General features: G+C 41.6%; 2 protein-coding genes across 10 annotated transcripts in view; one reads left to right on the forward strand and one right to left on the reverse strand.

Annotated features, from left to right (window-relative positions):
• Zfyve9 (zinc finger FYVE-type containing 9) overlaps window positions 1–17,195 on the reverse strand; it is a 134,533-nt gene extending 117,338 nt beyond the window's left edge. For 7 of the 9 annotated variants that reach the window (XM_075946851.1, XM_075946850.1, XM_075946847.1 and 4 more), the window contains exon 1: window positions 15,342–15,480. The gene's annotated coding sequence lies outside the window, so the exon portion shown is untranslated. Of the gene's footprint in view, window positions 1–15,341; window positions 15,481–17,043 lie in introns of those variants that run through there. The other 2 variants (XM_075946849.1, XM_075946845.1) reach the window with 1 other exon arrangement.
• On the forward strand, window positions 1,047–16,800 carry LOC142833294 (uncharacterized). Its single transcript, XM_075944589.1, has 4 exons — window positions 1,047–1,057; window positions 14,925–15,879; window positions 16,174–16,248; window positions 16,576–16,800. Exons 1-2 carry the CDS (start codon window positions 1,047–1,049, stop codon window positions 15,793–15,795), a joined length of 882 nt encoding a protein of 293 aa, XP_075800704.1. The 3' UTR covers window positions 15,796–15,879; window positions 16,174–16,248; window positions 16,576–16,800.
• Window positions 17,196–18,196: the final 1,001 nt, after the last annotated feature.

The following is an 18,196-nucleotide window of genomic DNA, read 5'->3' on the forward strand; positions in this document are numbered from 1 at the left end:
ATTTCAGAGGCCTTTGTCCTTGTTGATATCCTCCTAACATAACAGCCATCGTCTTCATCAGAGCAGCTGTAACTACATGCAAGAGACTCTCCAGCCTGGGCATTCTGGCAGTTGATAGTCCAGACAGGAGTCTAACGTAGGTGTGTGCTGCCCCATGGTCTCAGGAGGGACTAGAGCATGGAGAGTGTGAAAGGAGAGTTCTATGCAGCATGGGGAAGTTAGCATTCATGCTTGGGTGAGACTTTCAGGTAGCCTCAGGTCACCCGTGTCACCCACGCTACTGAGTAACCCCTCATCCCACACTCTGTAAGTAAGCCCCAAAACTCATTGGTTTAGCAAGTAAGACTTTGGTTTGTCACTGGGACTTTATAAGGAAGCAGCCATTTGCTTACGTCAGCTGTTTCTACCCCTGGAGAAAGCATTCTCACAACAGCCCTCTCCTCCAAGATAACAGGTTCTCCCCCACCCCAATCTGCTCTCACTTCCACTTCTGGCTGTCATGAGTGTAGTTAATGCCACCCCTGAGAAGGACACACTGAGCCTAAAAAAAGAAGAAAAGAAACTACATATTCCAAAAGAACTATAAGGACTAGCTAGCAAACCCAGCAGGATGTAGGACATCCACAGGGCTGTATTTTTAATACCATTAATCAAAGCAGAAACACAAGCCTGAGGTAACATTTATGGGGGAGAGGAGTGGAATACAAAAGAGACACTGTCTCAAAATTCAGGAGTTAATTCTGACACAGACCTAAGTGATGGTCTTATGGCTAGGATGGCTCTTAGAAGCCTAAAAAAGTGAAATGCCTGAATTGACATGGCAGAATGTAGGACAGGATAAGGAAAGAGTTAGTAGAACAGATATATTATGGAAGGTCAGACTATTCACCAAGGCCATCAAGAACAAAGTCAGAGAGACAATAGCATCACTAAGATAAGAAAGTAGGTGGTCGTTTTCTAAAGGGTTTGGCTCATTGATAGGAAAACGAATGAAGACATTGAAGCAATAGCAACCAGGTGGCAACACTAGACGTGAATCTATCATAATGACTGACAGGTAGGTAAAAACTAATAAGCTAAATCCTCAGGGACCTATGCAGATAGTTAATGGGAGAGAGTATCATTAGGAGAAAAGTAGACAAGTCAATCACAGTGCTGCTAAATATACACACTCAAAAGTGCTGAGGGTGATTGCCCCAATAAAAATCCAGTAGCCTCTAGCCAATTCCTGGACCTAAGCCAGTTGTCAGATCCAGACCCACTGATTCATATATACCCCTACTATCTGAAGAAATACAGACTCGGAACACCACATTAGTCTATAACATCAATGGCATGCCAGTTTCCAACATTCTGAATGACCTGAAAGATAAATACATTCCAAAGAACAGGATAAAGCATTTGTCTCTTCCTATTGATGAGGAAAGGCTCTAGTACACTATCTCTTTGGGACAACATAATTCATGGAGCCCAGTTCTTGATACTCAAATTTCTTCTATAAAATGGTATAGTATTTGTACATAATCTACATATATCTTGCTATGTTAAGTCACCTCTAGATTACTCATAATACCTAGTTATATAAATGATAGGTAAACAGCTATAATACTATGTCACTTAGGGAATAATGACAAGGGAAGGGGTCTACACATGCTCAGTGCAGACACATTTTTTAGAATATTTTCAATGGATAGTCAGTTGAATCTATGCATGTAAAGTTCACAGACACATGGGGTGACTATATTCAGGGTTCTGTAATCTCAGTGTAACTGTCAGGCTCAACCCAATGCACCCCCTCCAAATAGAACTGTTATGGCTTGTATCCCTACAGTGACTTCAGATTCTAAAGGCAACATGCTGTGCCCTATGTGGTGACAAGACAGGTTACCAACTTTGAGTGGAAAACAACTCTGCAGAATTCCAGGCTTTACTGCAAGCAGTCCCTAAGCCAGTGGTTCTCAACCTTCCTAAAACTGTGACTCTTTAATACAGTTCCTCATATTATGGTAATCTCCCCAACCCTAAAGTTATTTTCGTTGCTACTTCATAGTAATTTTCCTATTGTTCTATAGGAAAGCCATGCTATTAGAACAACAGCTTCTGGTGTCCTGGTAAGAGCCACAGTGCTTGGTCATTGGGCGCCTTGTGTTCAGAACTTTACATAATAAGTTAAGTTTATTAAGACCCTTGGATGCATTTGAGCTCAGCAGCAATCCACTCTAAGATGGAAACAGTATACCAAAGACCAAAATAAAACAGAACCAAAGGACGCAAACTACATAAGCAGGCAGCCAGGACTTCCCTGACAGACACCACCATTATCCGATCACTCCTTCAGCTCATATCTAGAGCTGTTTAGTGATCCCACAGAAACAACATAAGGAAAAGAAAAAACACTTAAGCTCAGTATGTGAACACATGCTGAGAACAAACAGTGGATTCATTATAGTCAAACTTAAGGGCGACCTTGACACTGGAAATGAAAACCTCCCTAATTCCCTAAAAGAGGTTTAAATGATGTGTGTGGTTATAAAGTTTTGTAGAAAGAAAAGTGGGATGAGAACACACACATTCATAGACAATGGCGAGTAGACTAATCAGTTGGTCCAGAGAAACACTCTAAGAAAAAGGAGCAGCCAGGCGGTGGTGGCACACACCTTTAATCCCAGCCCTCAGGAGGCAGAGGCAGGAGGATCTCTGTGAGTTAGAGGCCAGCCTGGTCTACAAGAGCTAGTTTCAGGAGAGGTTCCAAAGCTACAGAGAAACTCTGTCTTGAAAAACAAAACAACAACAACAAAAATTGACTGACCACATGGAATTGAGCACAAAGCATGAAAATCTGTTTCCTGTGTCAGGCTCTTCAGAAAGTATCTAATTTCTGCAGAAGAGCCACTGAACCACCAGATGTACAAAATGACTCAAGTGACATGTGCCACCTCAGAACTGGCATGATGAGGACATGAATGAATAGGTCACTCTGGCAAAAATAGAGATGGGAAAGGAAAGAAAACACAGTCTCATTTACCACACCTAATTCTAAACATTGCCAAGATCCCAATATAGCACTAAACCTCAGGCCATCAATGAGTGATTAGGTGGCAAGTTGACTATTCTGCATCCTTCCATTCTCAGAAGAGCCAGTGTCTTAGTCTGGTTTCTATTGCTGCAATAAAGACTTGGAGAAGAGTTTATTTTACCTTATAGCTCACAGTTCCATCACGAAGGGAAGTCGGGGCAGGAACTGAAGCAGAGGCCATGGAGGAGTGCTGCTTTCTGGCTTGCTCCCCATGGCTTTATCAGCCTGCTTTCTTATATAACCAAAGACCACCTGGGCAGGTACCAATACCACCAAAGGTGGGCTAGGCCCGTTCACATCAATCATTAATCAATAAAATGACATCAGATATGCCTACAGGCCAATCTGGGAGATGAATTTTCTTAATTGAGGTTCCCTCTTCCTAGATGACTCTAGCCTGTGTTGCGATGACAAAAAAACTAACCATGAACCAGTGACTGAGTCTCACAGGAATAGGCAATTATTACAGGTCTGGTTTGTCTTTCCAGCCAGTAAGAACCTAGACTAGCACCACTGCACAGGGCTCGCAGTACCGTCTCTGGTTTGGAAATGGTCTGAGTTTGCTCCCCAAGGCTCCATGTGTTGAAATTTAATTCACATTATAAGGAATTGGGGAGCAGAAACTCAACTTGGGAGGCAGAGGCAGAAGCGGACAGATCACATGAGATCACAGATTCAAGGCCAGTTTGATCTACAGGGAGAGTGCTAGGCTAGCCAGGGCTGCACAGTGAGACCCTGTCTCAAAACAAAACAAAATACACAAAGAAACAAAACATAACCCAAGAAACAGAGATTCCCAAATTACCAGAGTGTCTGATGTCCTACTGAAGGCACAGCTGATATGCCAACTCAGAGAGGTAAAAACATCTACGATCCTCATATGCCAACTCAGAGAGGTAAGAATATATAAGATCCTCCAGTACGGTGGTTCTCAAGCTTCCTCAAGATGTGACCCTTTAATACAGTTCCTCATGTCCTTGTGACTCCCAACCACGACACTATTTCGTTGTTACTTCCTAACTGCAATTTCACTGTCATGAATTATAATGTAAAAGTCTGATATGCAAGCCCTGTGAAAGGGCCGTCCACACTCATAGGGGTCACGACCCACAGGTTGAAAACCGCTGCTCTAGTATGCAGCATAAAAACTAATTCAGAGCTGTATTTCCACCTGTAGGATATTCCATTAGCAGGATCATGTGGTCTTAGGAAGAGATGGAAGAAGAAATGTCCCCCCATCATAATCTCCAGTGACCCACTGAAGAACTTTGTGCTTTTCATCCATGCAATGCTGGGCTCGACAGAATCAGAGAGCTCCTGCCACAAGTGGCATTCTTCCTTGCTGTGGACCATGCTGGTTGGTTTTTAGTCAACTTGACACAAGCACAGTCATCTAAGAAAAAGGAACCTCAGTTTAAAACATGCCCCATCTGGCCTGTAGCAAGACTGTGAAGTATTTTCTTGATTGATGATGAATGTGGAAGGGTCCAGTCTACTGAGGGTGGTGTCATCTCAGGGCAGGTAGTGCTGGGTGTGTAAAAAACCAAACTGAGCAAGACAGGAGGAGCAAGCTAGTAAGCACTATTCCTCCATGGTCCCTGTTTCAGTTCCTGCCTTATCTGCCCTCATTGATGAACTAACTATAAACTGTAAGCCAAATAACCCCCTTCCTCCCCAGTAGTTTTGCTCAGTGTTTAGTCACAGCAATAGAAAGCTAAGAGACACATGGAAGACTGCAATGAACTACAACTTACAGCTGGGATTCCCTATATCCAGGAGGCAGAAGAGGAGCAAGCATAGCTACAGTTACATAACAGAAACAAGGAGAGGTAGTTGTGGAACTTAGACATTCAGTAGGGTGATAACTTATATTCTTCTGCCTAACTATGAATTCACAAATACAGTAACTCCTGCCTGAGAAGGTATGGATGGCTCTCAGACCTCTCAGGAAAATGTGGGCCATAATACTAATAAGCAGTCAAGACTAGGAGAAATGACAGCTGAGAGCAAGGACTTTATTTAGACAGAATAACAGAGGAGGCAGACAAGGAAAATTATTGTAGCCTGAGATCAGTTACACAGCAGGGGGGGGCTGAAACCTACCTCAACAACTTCCTTCTACCTTTCCCACTAGGAAGACAGCCCATGGATCCTAGGATTGCTGCTCTTGGAAAGTGTGTAAATACACGAATCAGTTTAGCACAAGAGGCAGACAGTGGCATTCACTCAGATCTTCTTTCAAAGACAGAACTGCCACTCAGGGGCAAGGAGGATAGTAGCTAACAGCCTCTAACTCCAACATGTTTGAACCTCAACTTCCTGAGGCTGTACTTGTCAAGGGCAATTCTTCAACAATACCTACACAGGATAGGGGTAATAGAGTCTGTCCACTTCTGCCCGGTGTGGTACTCCAGCCAGCAATTTGTGCTCTAGAGTTCCCTATCAGGTTGGCTAGGGTTTTCAGATCTGCATAGCAGGCAGGTCCTTCCCTTTCCTTTCACATCCTTCTCTAACCTCCTCTCCCTAATTTCTTTTTTATGCCACTATCCATTTCAGTGCCTGCTTTTTAAGGAAGACATCTATTGCATAGGGTGATCATCTCACAACTCTCTCAAGTATTACTGCTCCTCCTATTTTATAGGTAGGAAAGCACTGGCACAGAAAACTTCTTAACTTGCTCAACAACATACCATAAAAATAATAGAACTGGGTCTGATTCCAGAGTCTGTGTTTGGAATTACTACTCTAGGAGACAAGATATTATTTTGACATCGCTGGAGGTTAAAAAAATAATAGTTTGTTCTGCGTAGTTTCAAAACGCAAAAGGATGCACACTAGAGAAAAGCAGATGTTCTACAGAATATAAAAGAAAACGTTCTAATAATGAGCAGTAAGCAACAAAATGGATTCCTTACAGAAGTAATGAGAACTTATCAACTGAGAGTTTAAATATTCATGAATGAGGCATTATAAATACAGATCAAAGCTGACCTAGATTGGTGAAAGGTATATTAACACCTCTCAATTTGGGGCCATTATAAATAATGTTACAAATGTTTGTGTACAGATTGTTATGTGCACATATACTTTCATTTCCTTTGGGATACATATTTAGGAATAGAATTGCTGGGTCAATTAGTAACTCTGTTTAACCTTTTGAGGAACAGCCTGGCTGGTTCCACAGCCAAACAAGCTTGGTAATATGTAGCTGAAGAAATTTCAGTTAGTTCATTTCCACTCCTCAGTGTTTGAAATACCAATGTAATCAATACAGCATGCTCAAAACCCAAACTTATGTGATTAGAGAACATTTCCTTGTTCCCGGGGAATACACCTGTGCAATCCTGGCCTGGGATAATTTCTTTCTAAGTCAATATTCAATTAACCAAGGCACCTAAAATAAGCTAACAAGGAAATGGTTAGCCAAACATCACCTGTCTATCTCTATCAATATTAGTCTAATGCCTTAAGAGTGGGAAGGCTATATAAATCTTGTTATAAAAATGTATTCTATCCTTTTAAAATGTAGTAAATGCCCTCCTTTCCTTTATAAACAAACTTTGCAGATCTGTAACAATAGGGACACATTTCAATTACTAAATTCTCACATTATAAGCAATATGAAACAGGTTATTTCAAGCATGCTACTGAATTACCTATTTTCATACAATACAACTCTAGACACATTTGTCTTAAACATATGCACACTGTCATAAGCAAAGGCAGAAATGAATGTTCAGTTTCAAGGTTTTTATTCAGAAACACACTGTCTTTCAATTACAAGAAAAACTTGTAAAAATAAAATATAATACAAAATACAATTGCTCTGTTTGGTTTTTGCATATTTCTTGGTCTCCACCAGCTGCCTACCATTCCCAATTCTTTACCTGTGCCAGTTCCTCTCCACAGCCTTGAGTTAAGTCATCTAATGCCATCTAGCTTTTCATTCAGTTCACTTTTTGAAATACCAAATAGTATTACATGTGGAAAAAGGCCTTGCTATTGAGTCTAAAACTGATTTTTAGAACAGAGAACTGAGGCCTAAATCAGTTACTATACTTTCCTAACAACGACAAGTAAGACATCTATCTATTCAAAACACAGTACATGAGATCTGAAATTTCCAAAATACATACAAAATACACACACACACAACACACACAAAGTTGTCCTCTGACCTTCAAACATGCACCATGGTACACATTTACCAACATGTACTTGCACACAAATAAATAAATGTAAAAAAGAAACTGTTAAGGTTTTATAAATTCCAGCACAGAATGTGATGCTATGAATAATAAAAAATGCTATGACAAAATATATAATAAAAACAAAATAATATAATAAAAATAATAAAATCACACAATTTTATTCTTTATTTTAATAAAACAAATTCTGGCAGAGAAAATACCACTTTAACTATGAGAAGTTAGATAACCAGAACATATTACACATTAAAAAAAAAAAACAATAGGTCTATGCCTGGCATGTTGGCTCACACCTGTAATCCTAGCACTCTGGAGGCTGAAGGAGGACCAGGAATTCAAGGCCATACTGCACTACAGTGTAAAACTCTGCCCCGCACAACAAACTTTTTTTTTTAAAGGCTTTTCATGAGTCCCACAAAAAGGCTCTAGAACTGCTGCTTTTTATAACTTCATATGGAAACCGTGGCATTCAAAGCAACCAAAGAGCAGTACTAGTCTTTCATGCAGTTCAGATTAAAGGATCAGGAAAGTGTTGCACTGCTGAGCTACCTACCTCTCCAGCCCAGAGCGTCTTGAAATAGGGTCTCACGATGAAGACCAGGATGTCGTCAAATACACGATTATTCTGCATCAGCCTGGGACTACAGGCTTATGTCATCTCAGTAAACTCTCTAAAAGTAATCTTAAAATGGGAAAATAGTACGTCTAATGCGTCATGACGATTCCAAAGTTGTCCTTTGCACTACAACAATGGTCACCTGCAGTATTTCCCCTAACTTGCTTGAAAACAACAACAACAAACCAAAACTTTAAAATATTAGCCAAATCATCATTGTTAATTTGAACTATGTCTCACAAAATATCACAGAAAAAAATTCAATACCTTGAACACAAGTTAGAATATAGAGTAATTTTCTAAACATAAGACTAAGAACAATGACTAATGATTTTGCTCTGTTTTGTTTGAGAAAGTGTCTTATTACATATCCAAGACTGGCCTTCAATCCACAATTTTCCTGCCTCGTTCTCTAAAATGCTAGGATTACAGGTGTCCACCACCATCTCCAGCAATCAATCTATATTTATCTAAAAGTATACATCATAGATAGGTAATGATGGTCATTAAAAATCTGTCAGACTTTGGTGCTTAGAGACACTAATTTACAGGCTGGAGAGATAGCTCAGGAGTTAAAGAAGGCTGCTCTTCCAGAGGTTCTGAGTTCAATTCCCAGCAACCACATGGTGGTTTACAACCATCTTTAATGAGATCTGATTTCCTCTTCTTTCCTGCAAGTGTACATGCAGGTAGAACTCTCTATATATAATAAATAAATATATCAAAAAAAAAAGAAATGCTGGACTCTAAATTTTTAGAAATGTTTTAGGAGAGTTAAAGGAAAATAAAACCTGGGGCTTACAATTGCCTTTTGTTAATAAATGTTCTTTAAAGAAGGCCTGGTAGTGCTTGCCTATAATTCAAGTACTTTGGAGGCTGATGCAAGTGAATCCCTGAGATCTGAGGCGAGCCTGAGCTACAAAGTGAGATCCAGGTCAGCATGAGCCAAAATAACAGTAATAATAATAATGATTTGTAAAAATCCGGTATCCCTATTTCATTCCCATCACCACCCCCAACATGGCTAACCAGTTCCACTTAATAAGTTAACTAGCAGTACATAGTTTTATCCTTAAGCCAAAAACATTTCTTATCATCAAAAACTCTGGCAATTTGTCACCAAGTATAGCTTCAACAATTTACCTAATGACTGTAAACAAGTTATGAATCTCCACCTTACACTTACTCAGGTAGTCATATCAAAAGGCAGATAACAAGAGTTGTTGAGGATGTGAAAAAATTAGAACCCTCACGTACCTGCTAGTGAGAACATAAAATATTACAGCCACTTAGTCAGACAACCAGGCTATTCCTCAAAAGGTTAAACAGTTACTACCTAACTCAGCAATTCTATTCCTATGTATATCCCAAAGGCAATGAAAATATACATGTACATAACAATATGCATAAAACTTGACTAACATTATTCATGACAGCCAAAAAAATAAAAGCACACCCAAACTGATGAATGAATTAATGAAATGTGGTATATGAGTAATAGCAAGAAATAAGCTACAGATTCATTATTATTGAGCCCTGAAAATGCAATTATACTAATAGAAATAAACCAATCCCATTATATGACTCTATTATAGTAAGTGTTCAGATAAAAAAATAAAGAAACTGCTTGGCTGGCCCTCATAGGTTAAAACATAGGTGGGAGGAGTAAACAGAACAGAATGCTGGGAGGAAGAGGAAGTGAGCTCAGACTCGACAGCTCTCCTCTAGGGGGGCAGACGCCTCAGAGAGACCCCATGCCCCGCTCCCAGGCAGACACACGCAATGAAGCTCCGACCCAGGATGGACGTAGGCTAGAATCTTCCCGGTAAGACCGGTGCTCACAGATTATTAGAGATGGGTTGATCGGTATATCAGAATTAGCCAGTAAGGGCTAGAGCTAAAGGGCCAAGCAATGTTTAAATGTATACAATTTGTGTGTTGTTATTTCGGGGCATAAGCTAGCAGGCGGCTGGGGTGCTGAGGATGCAGCCCCGCCGCTCTTATTACTACATTCAGAACCGCTAGGAATTCTTTAGAAGAGAAACCCACTAGTGTTTGCCCAGGTCTGGGAGATTAGGAAGATATTGGGGTGATTGCTAACGGATACCAGTTTGAAGCAATGAAAATGTTCCAAAAAGAGAGTAGTAACATTTACACAACTCCATAAAATAAATAAATAAATAAAGCCATTAAATTTTATGCTTTAGATGGTTAAACTATGTGTATGTGAATTGTATCTCAAGACATAGACCGTGAAAAAGACCCTTCCTTAGTATTCTAAATGTGGCTGAATGTATGTGCTCTCATCTTCCCCTCTAACGTCTCTACAGCTAGTGCTGTGGAAGCAATCTTCATGGCTTCAAGAGTCCTGTCAAAGGCATGAAATTCCTTTCCCCTTGTGTAACAGAAACTCGAAAAACTGTTTCTTGACTTTAATGAATACCCTTAGAGATTTTACCTTTATCTTATTTTCCCAAAAGTTTTGAAAAGGTATAAATACAAACATACACATACTATTCAAATTTTATAATAGTTCATTTCTGTAAATTGGACTATTTAAAATAATTTAAGCCAAGCATAGTGGTTCATGGCTATAATCCAATCACTTGGGAAATAGAGATGAGAAGATCGGAAGTTCAAAATCATTGCCTGTTACAGTTGCAAGTTCTAGGCTAGCCTGGACTAAATCACACCCTGTTTCAAAAGGAAAAAATTTTAAAGTACTACCTAATTTATAAAATAGAAACTGTTTTATAAATAGCATTTTCTGGCTGAAGACACTTAAGGAAATGCTCAACATCCTTAGTCAGAGAACTGCAAATCAAAACAACTCTGAGATTCCATCTTTCACCTGTAAGAATGGTCAAGATCAAAAACAGTGGTGACAACTTATGCTGGAGAGGATGTGGGGTAAAAGGAACACTGCTGCATTGCTGGTAGGAATGCAAGCTAGTAAAACCCCTTTGGATATCAGTGTGGCATTTCCTCAGAAAATTAGGAAACAACCTTCCTCAAGACCCAGTAATACCACTTTTGGATATATATCCAAAGGATACTCAATCATGCCACAAGGACATGTGTTCAACTATGTTCATAGCAGCTTTGTTTGTCATAGCCAGAAGGAAACAACCTAAATCCCCTCAATCCAAGAATGGATAAGGAAAATGTGGTACATTTACACAGCAGAAAAAAACGACATCTTGAATTTTGCAGGAAAATGGATGGAGCTAGAAAACATCATTTTGAATGAGGTAACCTAGACACAGAACGACAATTATCACATGTACTCACTCATAAGTGGTTTTAAAACATAAAGCAAAAAAAAAAAAAAACTAGCACACAAATCACAATCCCAGAGAACTTATACAACGATGCAGACACTAAGAGAGACTTACATAGATCTAATCTATATGGAAAGTATAAAAAGACAAGCTCTCCTGAGTAAATTGGGAGCATGGGGACCTTGGGGAAGGGTTGAAGGGGAGGGGAGAGGCAGAGAAGGGAGCAAAGAAAAATGTAGAGCTCAATAAAAATAAATAAAAAGCATTTTTAAATTATTTCATTAAATAAATTTATAATAAAGTATAGACACTCTATTAGCTATATAATCAAAATACTAACTCTGCAAACTTGTCTCATCCTTAATTGGCAATGCTTTACAATCGATCATGCTAGCTTTATTTCTTAGCAGAAAACCATATAAATAATTAATGATCTTTTAAACTTTTTCAAAACTCAAATATATTTTCCATTTCTAGAGTAATGCTTATTTTCCATGGAACAGAACTATATCTCTGATCTATATATCACTTAATCCTTGTAATAATCCTACAAAGTGGGTAATATTAGCTTTGTTTTATAGAAGAATAAATTAAGACTTAAAAAGTCTAAACAGACTGTTCAAGGTTGTAACAGGTTACAAGACTGGAATATTACACATGATAAATTATAAGAACTCTGATTCTCATCACTACAGATTATAAGGGAAAGTCTATGTTCTTGAATAATATTCCTCAGTTCTTAAACTAAACAAAGCCCCTGAACTATTTCTGCTCAGTATCTGCAACTAAGTATTTTCCTATTATCACTACATACTCAGAATGACACTCTACAGCCAGCCAATGGTGGCACACACCTTTAATCCCAGCAGAGGCAGGTGGATCTGTGAGTTTGATGCCATCCTGGTCTACAGAGTTAGCTCCAGAAATGCCAGGGCTACACAAAGAAACCCTGTCTCAAAACACTAAAAGAAGAAAAAAAAGAAAAAAAGAAAAAAAAATGACACTCTATATAGTAATTAACACACCGCAGGCCAAACACAGAGTAATGTAAAACTTAAAGTGAATCAACAAACAAGTATATCTTAGGCATTCAGAATATTAGTTTATTAAACAAAAGATGAGGTGGAAAATGTGTGCACTGGGCAGTATTAAATTTTTTCCATCAAATTTTTCAAAAAAAAAATCCCAAAGCAGAACTAGTTTCAAATAAATAAATCAAGCTACCAAGTTTTAAGCCACACAGAATATACAAGATCTGGTTTTTATTTTTATTTTTCCCCAAAAGGAAGAATAGAAATGAACATGTTCTGCAGTGTCTACGATCACTTCATCTCATAGAAATGTTCTACTTCCCTGGGAGGGGTACCATTACTCTAAGAGACTGTAAGGAGCTCAGAACATAATTGTTACATTGCTCTAAGAGATGCAGAAAGGATTCCTGTTCATATCTGACTCCATCTCTGCACCACAGCACGCAATGCAATTAAAAACCATAAAACACGTATGTACCACCTCCTTGAAACAAAAAAAAATTGAATTAAAATCTAGGAAATTCTTTTAATCAAACATTGTACCTTGCAACCAGCCAGTCTGTGGCCAGTACATAAGAGGAGCCAAACAAACTTTAGCGCATGGAATAAAAATGGTAGCTTAGCAACAGAGGAAATGGGACCATCCCAACCCATTCATTTTTGTTCTTTCATCACGAAGGAGTTAATATAAAACTAGTACTTTCCAGGCAACATATGCCATTATTTCTTTAAGGAAAACACTGAATCAGGAATTGGAAAAGAAAGAAATACTACATGTGATTTTTTTTCCCCTCAATTCTGGGAATTAAACCGAGGGGCTCGTACATTCTAAGCAAGTCCTCTTCCACTGAGTGACCTCCCATCCCTTACCAATACTCCTGAAGGGCCAGATACTGGATGAGACACAGAAACCTAGCAGAGATCTAGCTCATTTTACTCAATTACAACACCTTTCTGACCCAATCTTGTAACAGTTCATTAAACTTGTCCTGCTTCCACAATTAGCCAATTGCTAGCAGAAGCCTTGGTCATTTTTGTATTTCCCAGAGCACTAAAACAGAACCTGTACTAATAGCTAAAACTGTTAAAAATTTTATGCATTATAATACTTTCTTCGGTGGCTGTCTCCTAAAGCCTTCCAAATTAAGTATAATACCAACCACATTTTACAGACAATATTAAAGTTTATTAATTGCCAAGATGAATGCCTAGATAGCCTTCCTTAACAAGACCATAGCAGGCTCTCAATGCTCGTCGACTGAAACAGCTGTCCCTCAAAACACAGTTTTTCTATCTGCATTATAAAACCATTATTTGTATTAGGAAAAGCCACTTAAGACAGTTTTGCTAGAGAGCCGATACGTTTGTTCACCTAAGCAGTCTCGTTTAACGTTTATGAGATGTTGAAATGTAGTAGTGCTAAGAATCAGGACGGGTGATGAACATCACAGTCTTTGGGTTACTGTTGTCACCACAGTTCGGAGGTAGGGGACCAAAAACCACATTTTTAATCAACACACTCCCAACTGATTCTAATACTGGTCTTTAGAGACACGCTCTGGAAAGATCAGACTTTTAAAACCTAAATTCACCAAAATACCTAGTCAAGGCAACTTTTTCCAGTTACAAATGCTTACACAAGAGCTGACCAAAGCAAGGGTAAAACACCTAACATGCTGGATCCTCAAAATTCTTCACCACACTGAACCCCCTTAGATCTCTGGAGGTTCCTCTGCTGTACTGGCAGGTTAAGACAGGAGGAGTCTGGGAAGTAACTACACACTAACTGATGGCTTCCTCTCAGGTAGGGAGCAACATATTTTATAAATTTTAAACAAATGCCTGGCTGTAAATAGAACCAGTCAGCATTTTAATTTAGCCCTACTACTACTACTGATAAAAATAATAATTTTACAAGTCACCATCACTAGAATCTCACTTTAAACGTTGAATGACCATCAAAATGTACTATGACATTATCAGTGATCTCTCTCTCTCTCTCTCTCTCTCTCTCTCTCTCTCTCTCTCTCTCTCTCTCGTTATTAAATACGTACTGAAAGCCGATACGGTACCTCTCCGTGTGTGCAAAATTTTTACTGTATATACATATTTTCATGAATCAAAGTTCTAGATGTACACATAAGTCCTATATAATAGGAAATAAAGAATAACCTGTAATCACATTTATCATAAACAAGAAGCACCCAATACTGACTTGTGGTATCAATTTTTTTTTTACAATATTACCGGAACAAAACAAATCGTTTTCCTTTAACAATTGCGCCTCTATCCCATTTCTGTCAGGCCCTTATTATTAGGATAATTAGCTCGACTTGAAATTCTCTTGCCATCCGTTCCTTATATGGGTGGAACATTTTTGTAACAAGGACTGAAGCATTAAAACATTTCCTGTCTCTTTGAAGGTGGAAAAGACGTATTCAGAAAAGATTTTTTTTAAACTGTAGGAGCTCAGCTAGGAAACTTAGCTTGGCAAAGATGGGATGGGGCTTTCTCCAAGGCAGACCTCGCTCAGAGACGAGATGTAACATAAGACGGAAAGGATGAGCCTGCGGCAGGTGATGAAATTTCACCTCAAATAAGACGCAAAAGGCTGTGTCTCTAGCAGGAGAGGCGTGAATGCTAGTCCTGGAGTACCAGGGGCTTCGGGGACCCGCACTCTCTGCACCTCAATACTCCCCACTCCCCACCCAGGGGGTGGCTCTGCAGGACTCAGTCCAGGGTACAGGGAAGCAAAGCTGTTTGCAAACAAGCGTCCTCTGCTTCCCTCCGGGATGTGCACGCAGGGCCCTGGGAAGGAAGGCACGCTCGGCCCCGCCCGGGACAAACGCGAAGGGCACCGGTGCGGCCGCCAGCCCGGTCTTCACGTACCCGGCCACGCCGGAACCCAGGCCCGGGCAAGGGCTTCTCGGCATCGCGGGGCCTAGTCGCCCCCCGCGCACCTCCAGCCTCCCGGGGGAACCACAGAAAAAGGGCCGAGGCCCCAGAGCCGCGGGGTGCCCGCGGCGGCCGCAGTGCCAGGACGCTCCGTCCGCCCGGCCCGATAGCTGGCGCCAGGGCCCCTGAGCGGCGCGAGCCGGCGAGCCCCGCACCGCGGCGCGCCACACTCACCGCCTCTCCATGGCCGGGGGGGGGTCGTCCCTCCGCCGCAAGCCTCCTCCTCAGCAGAGCTCCGCCGCGAAACCTCGCACTCCTGAGGGGGCTGCGGTCGCTGCGGCGGAGGCTGAGGCCCGGCGTCCCTCCAGCCGCATCGGCTCCGGGGCCGCCTCAGCCACGCGGGTCCGGGGGAGCGCGGTGGAGCGCGTCTGGGGGCGCAGGCTACGGCGGGACGACCGAGGCGCTGCGGGCGGACGGGCTCGGCGAAGCCTCGGGCGCCGCGGTGGCCGCTCCAGCCGCCCGCGCCACTGGGCCACAGCGCCCCCTGGACCCCACGTCCCGCAACGGCGCCGGGACTGCGGCGGCCGCGCCGAGCACGAGAGGCAGGGAAGGCGAGGAGGCAGCGCGGCCTAGGGGTGGCGGGGCCCTGTGTGCCCTGCGCCGCCCGCGGCCCGCGACCCGCCCCTGACGCGGCTTTCCCGGGAGCCGGAAGCTGTCGGCTCCCCCCCGCCCCACCCCCGTCAGACCCCAGCACCTTTCTTTCCTCCGGAAGGTACGTGAATGCTCTTGTCACTCGAACCCGCTCCCGCGAGCGGGAATGTGAGGGAATCTCGGCTCATTTTTCATGGAAACAGGGGGTCCCTTCTAATCCCCTCCGTGCGTCGGTACGAAAGGAGAGTGACCCAGAACAAATCTTCCTTTTATCTTTTTCAAAGCACATGCACGATCCCTTCCCAAAACAGATAAGGAATAATCTTTAACCTTAACTTTTTTGGAGCTACTGTGCAGATTCATTACAGAAATTTGCTACAGGACCCCTTAACCCTTAACCTTCCCCCCAAAATAGGGGAAAAAAATAAAACGCTGACCAAAAGAAGAGAATAAGCAACGGGTTGTTCTGAAACTGATAAACAACTTAAAGGTAAGAAAAGAATCATCCCTTCACTAACCTAACCCGGCCACCACCTCTTCTCCAGCCTTCTGCACCACCCACCCTTACCAAATCCTAGGTCAGACTCTGCAAGAGGGAAATTGTGGGGGTATTGAGGGCTGTGCAATAATTTTGTTTACAAATGCCTCCTGTTTGATCTTGCCCAGCCTCTACAGCTAACGTCACAACCAAACACAAAAGACTGTCAGAAGGGAAATAGGAAAAGAGAACATTTTCTAAATCCCTTTGGTCCCCCAGATTCCCAAATACAGTGTTTTTGTTTGTTTGCTTGTTTGTTTCTTCTGGGTGCTGTGCTAGAATGAGCAAGGACTTTGATGCCAGGCAGATCCTGATACCATTGGTTCCAGTTACATCCTGAATGGTTTTACGACCCTGGCAAGTTACGTAATATTTCGAACCTCTGTTTTCTCCTGCCCGCCTCGCTGCTTGTGAAGGTTAGCGATGAAAGGACTGGCCTACGGCTCCAATTTGTATTGACTCCAGAACGACCTAATACAACATCATTCTTCATCTTGATTTGTACCCATTTGTTTTTGTTTGTCCCACCTCACTCCCCCTACCGTGTGTGTGTGTGTGTGTGTGTGTGTGTGTGTGTGTCCTGGTCTGAGTGAAATGTTCCTAAATCTCACTAATGCATTTATATAATCCTCCACCGAAGAAGAGAGCCTAATACACTGGATCCTTTGACAGTCTACTGCATAGCAGGCATCAAAATAGAATCACTGCATTTTCTGCATGAAAATATTATAAACAATCTTCCCTTACCTTAGATTATAGCGTAATAGTAACGGATCGTGAGAAAATTACACGAGGACTTCAGGAACTGTTCAAGTAATAACTGAGCAGCCACCCCAGAAATATAACCTAGCAGTTCTCCTCTCATCAATGAAAGCTGTTCCTGCACAGCCCCAAGTCTTCCTTTGCCACATTCTGAGTCACACCACAGAGAAAAAAAAACCACTATCCCCATTTTGTAACGACAGAAAAGGGCTCAGAGGAAACTCTGATTCATCCTCACATCTCCATGAGTCTAGTGCCTTGGTACCACCATTTTCCTTGTGAAGTATATCCAACCAAAGGAAACGCTGGAAGTAGACTGTGATTCCTCCAGTCTCCCATCTGATAACAGTCCTTTGTGAAATATTAAGAAAACATGCTTCGAGTAAGTTACTATTGATAAAATTTGCTATCTGGAATTGGGCCCTTTAATTCAGATCAGTTTGCCAACCTGGCATTCGCCCGGCCCTTTCCAAGCCTAGCTCACTAACACTGCAGAAAAGCCTGCATGTGTTTATGAATAATCATGACATCTAGGGTGGAGCTACTATGTGAGGATGATTCATTTGTTCCCAGGACCAGTTTCTTCTTGCCTCACACCTTCTTCCCTCCTTTTCAAACTCTGTTGCTGATGGAGGCTGCTTGATAGAAGTTTGATTGAAATCTTTTTGTCATATGCTGGCCAGATGGCCCAGTGGGTAAAGGGCCAAACTGGTGATCTGAGCTCCATCTCTGGAACCCATATGGTAGAAGAAGAGAACCGGCTACCACAGGAGGCCTGCATGTACCCACACAGTCAATCAATCAGCAAATAAAAAAAAAAATCCTGTTGTCTGCTACCATTCCGTCCCATGGCTATATTCCCATCTTCTTACTCATTTGATTCTCTTCTGCTCCTGGCCTGTCTCTGACCTGCTTCCTTCCTCCTTCCAAATTGTTTTGGTTATCCCACTCCCAATTTTGTATTGATTTCCACCACTCTGCCATCACTTTAAAATGTACCATAATTCCTCTTCTGGTAGAATTCCCCGCTTTTGTCTTCATACCATCAGCTTCCTTTAGAAAGCCAGTGTGCTAAGAATGTTTTCCAGGGAGTGTAGGTTCATCCCTGTTAGAATTTCCTTTGCTCTTTAAGCTTAAG

The sequence above is a fragment of the Microtus pennsylvanicus genome, chromosome 13, assembly GCF_037038515.1.
Source record: "Microtus pennsylvanicus isolate mMicPen1 chromosome 13, mMicPen1.hap1, whole genome shotgun sequence".
Taxonomy (NCBI): domain Eukaryota; kingdom Metazoa; phylum Chordata; class Mammalia; order Rodentia; family Cricetidae; genus Microtus; species Microtus pennsylvanicus.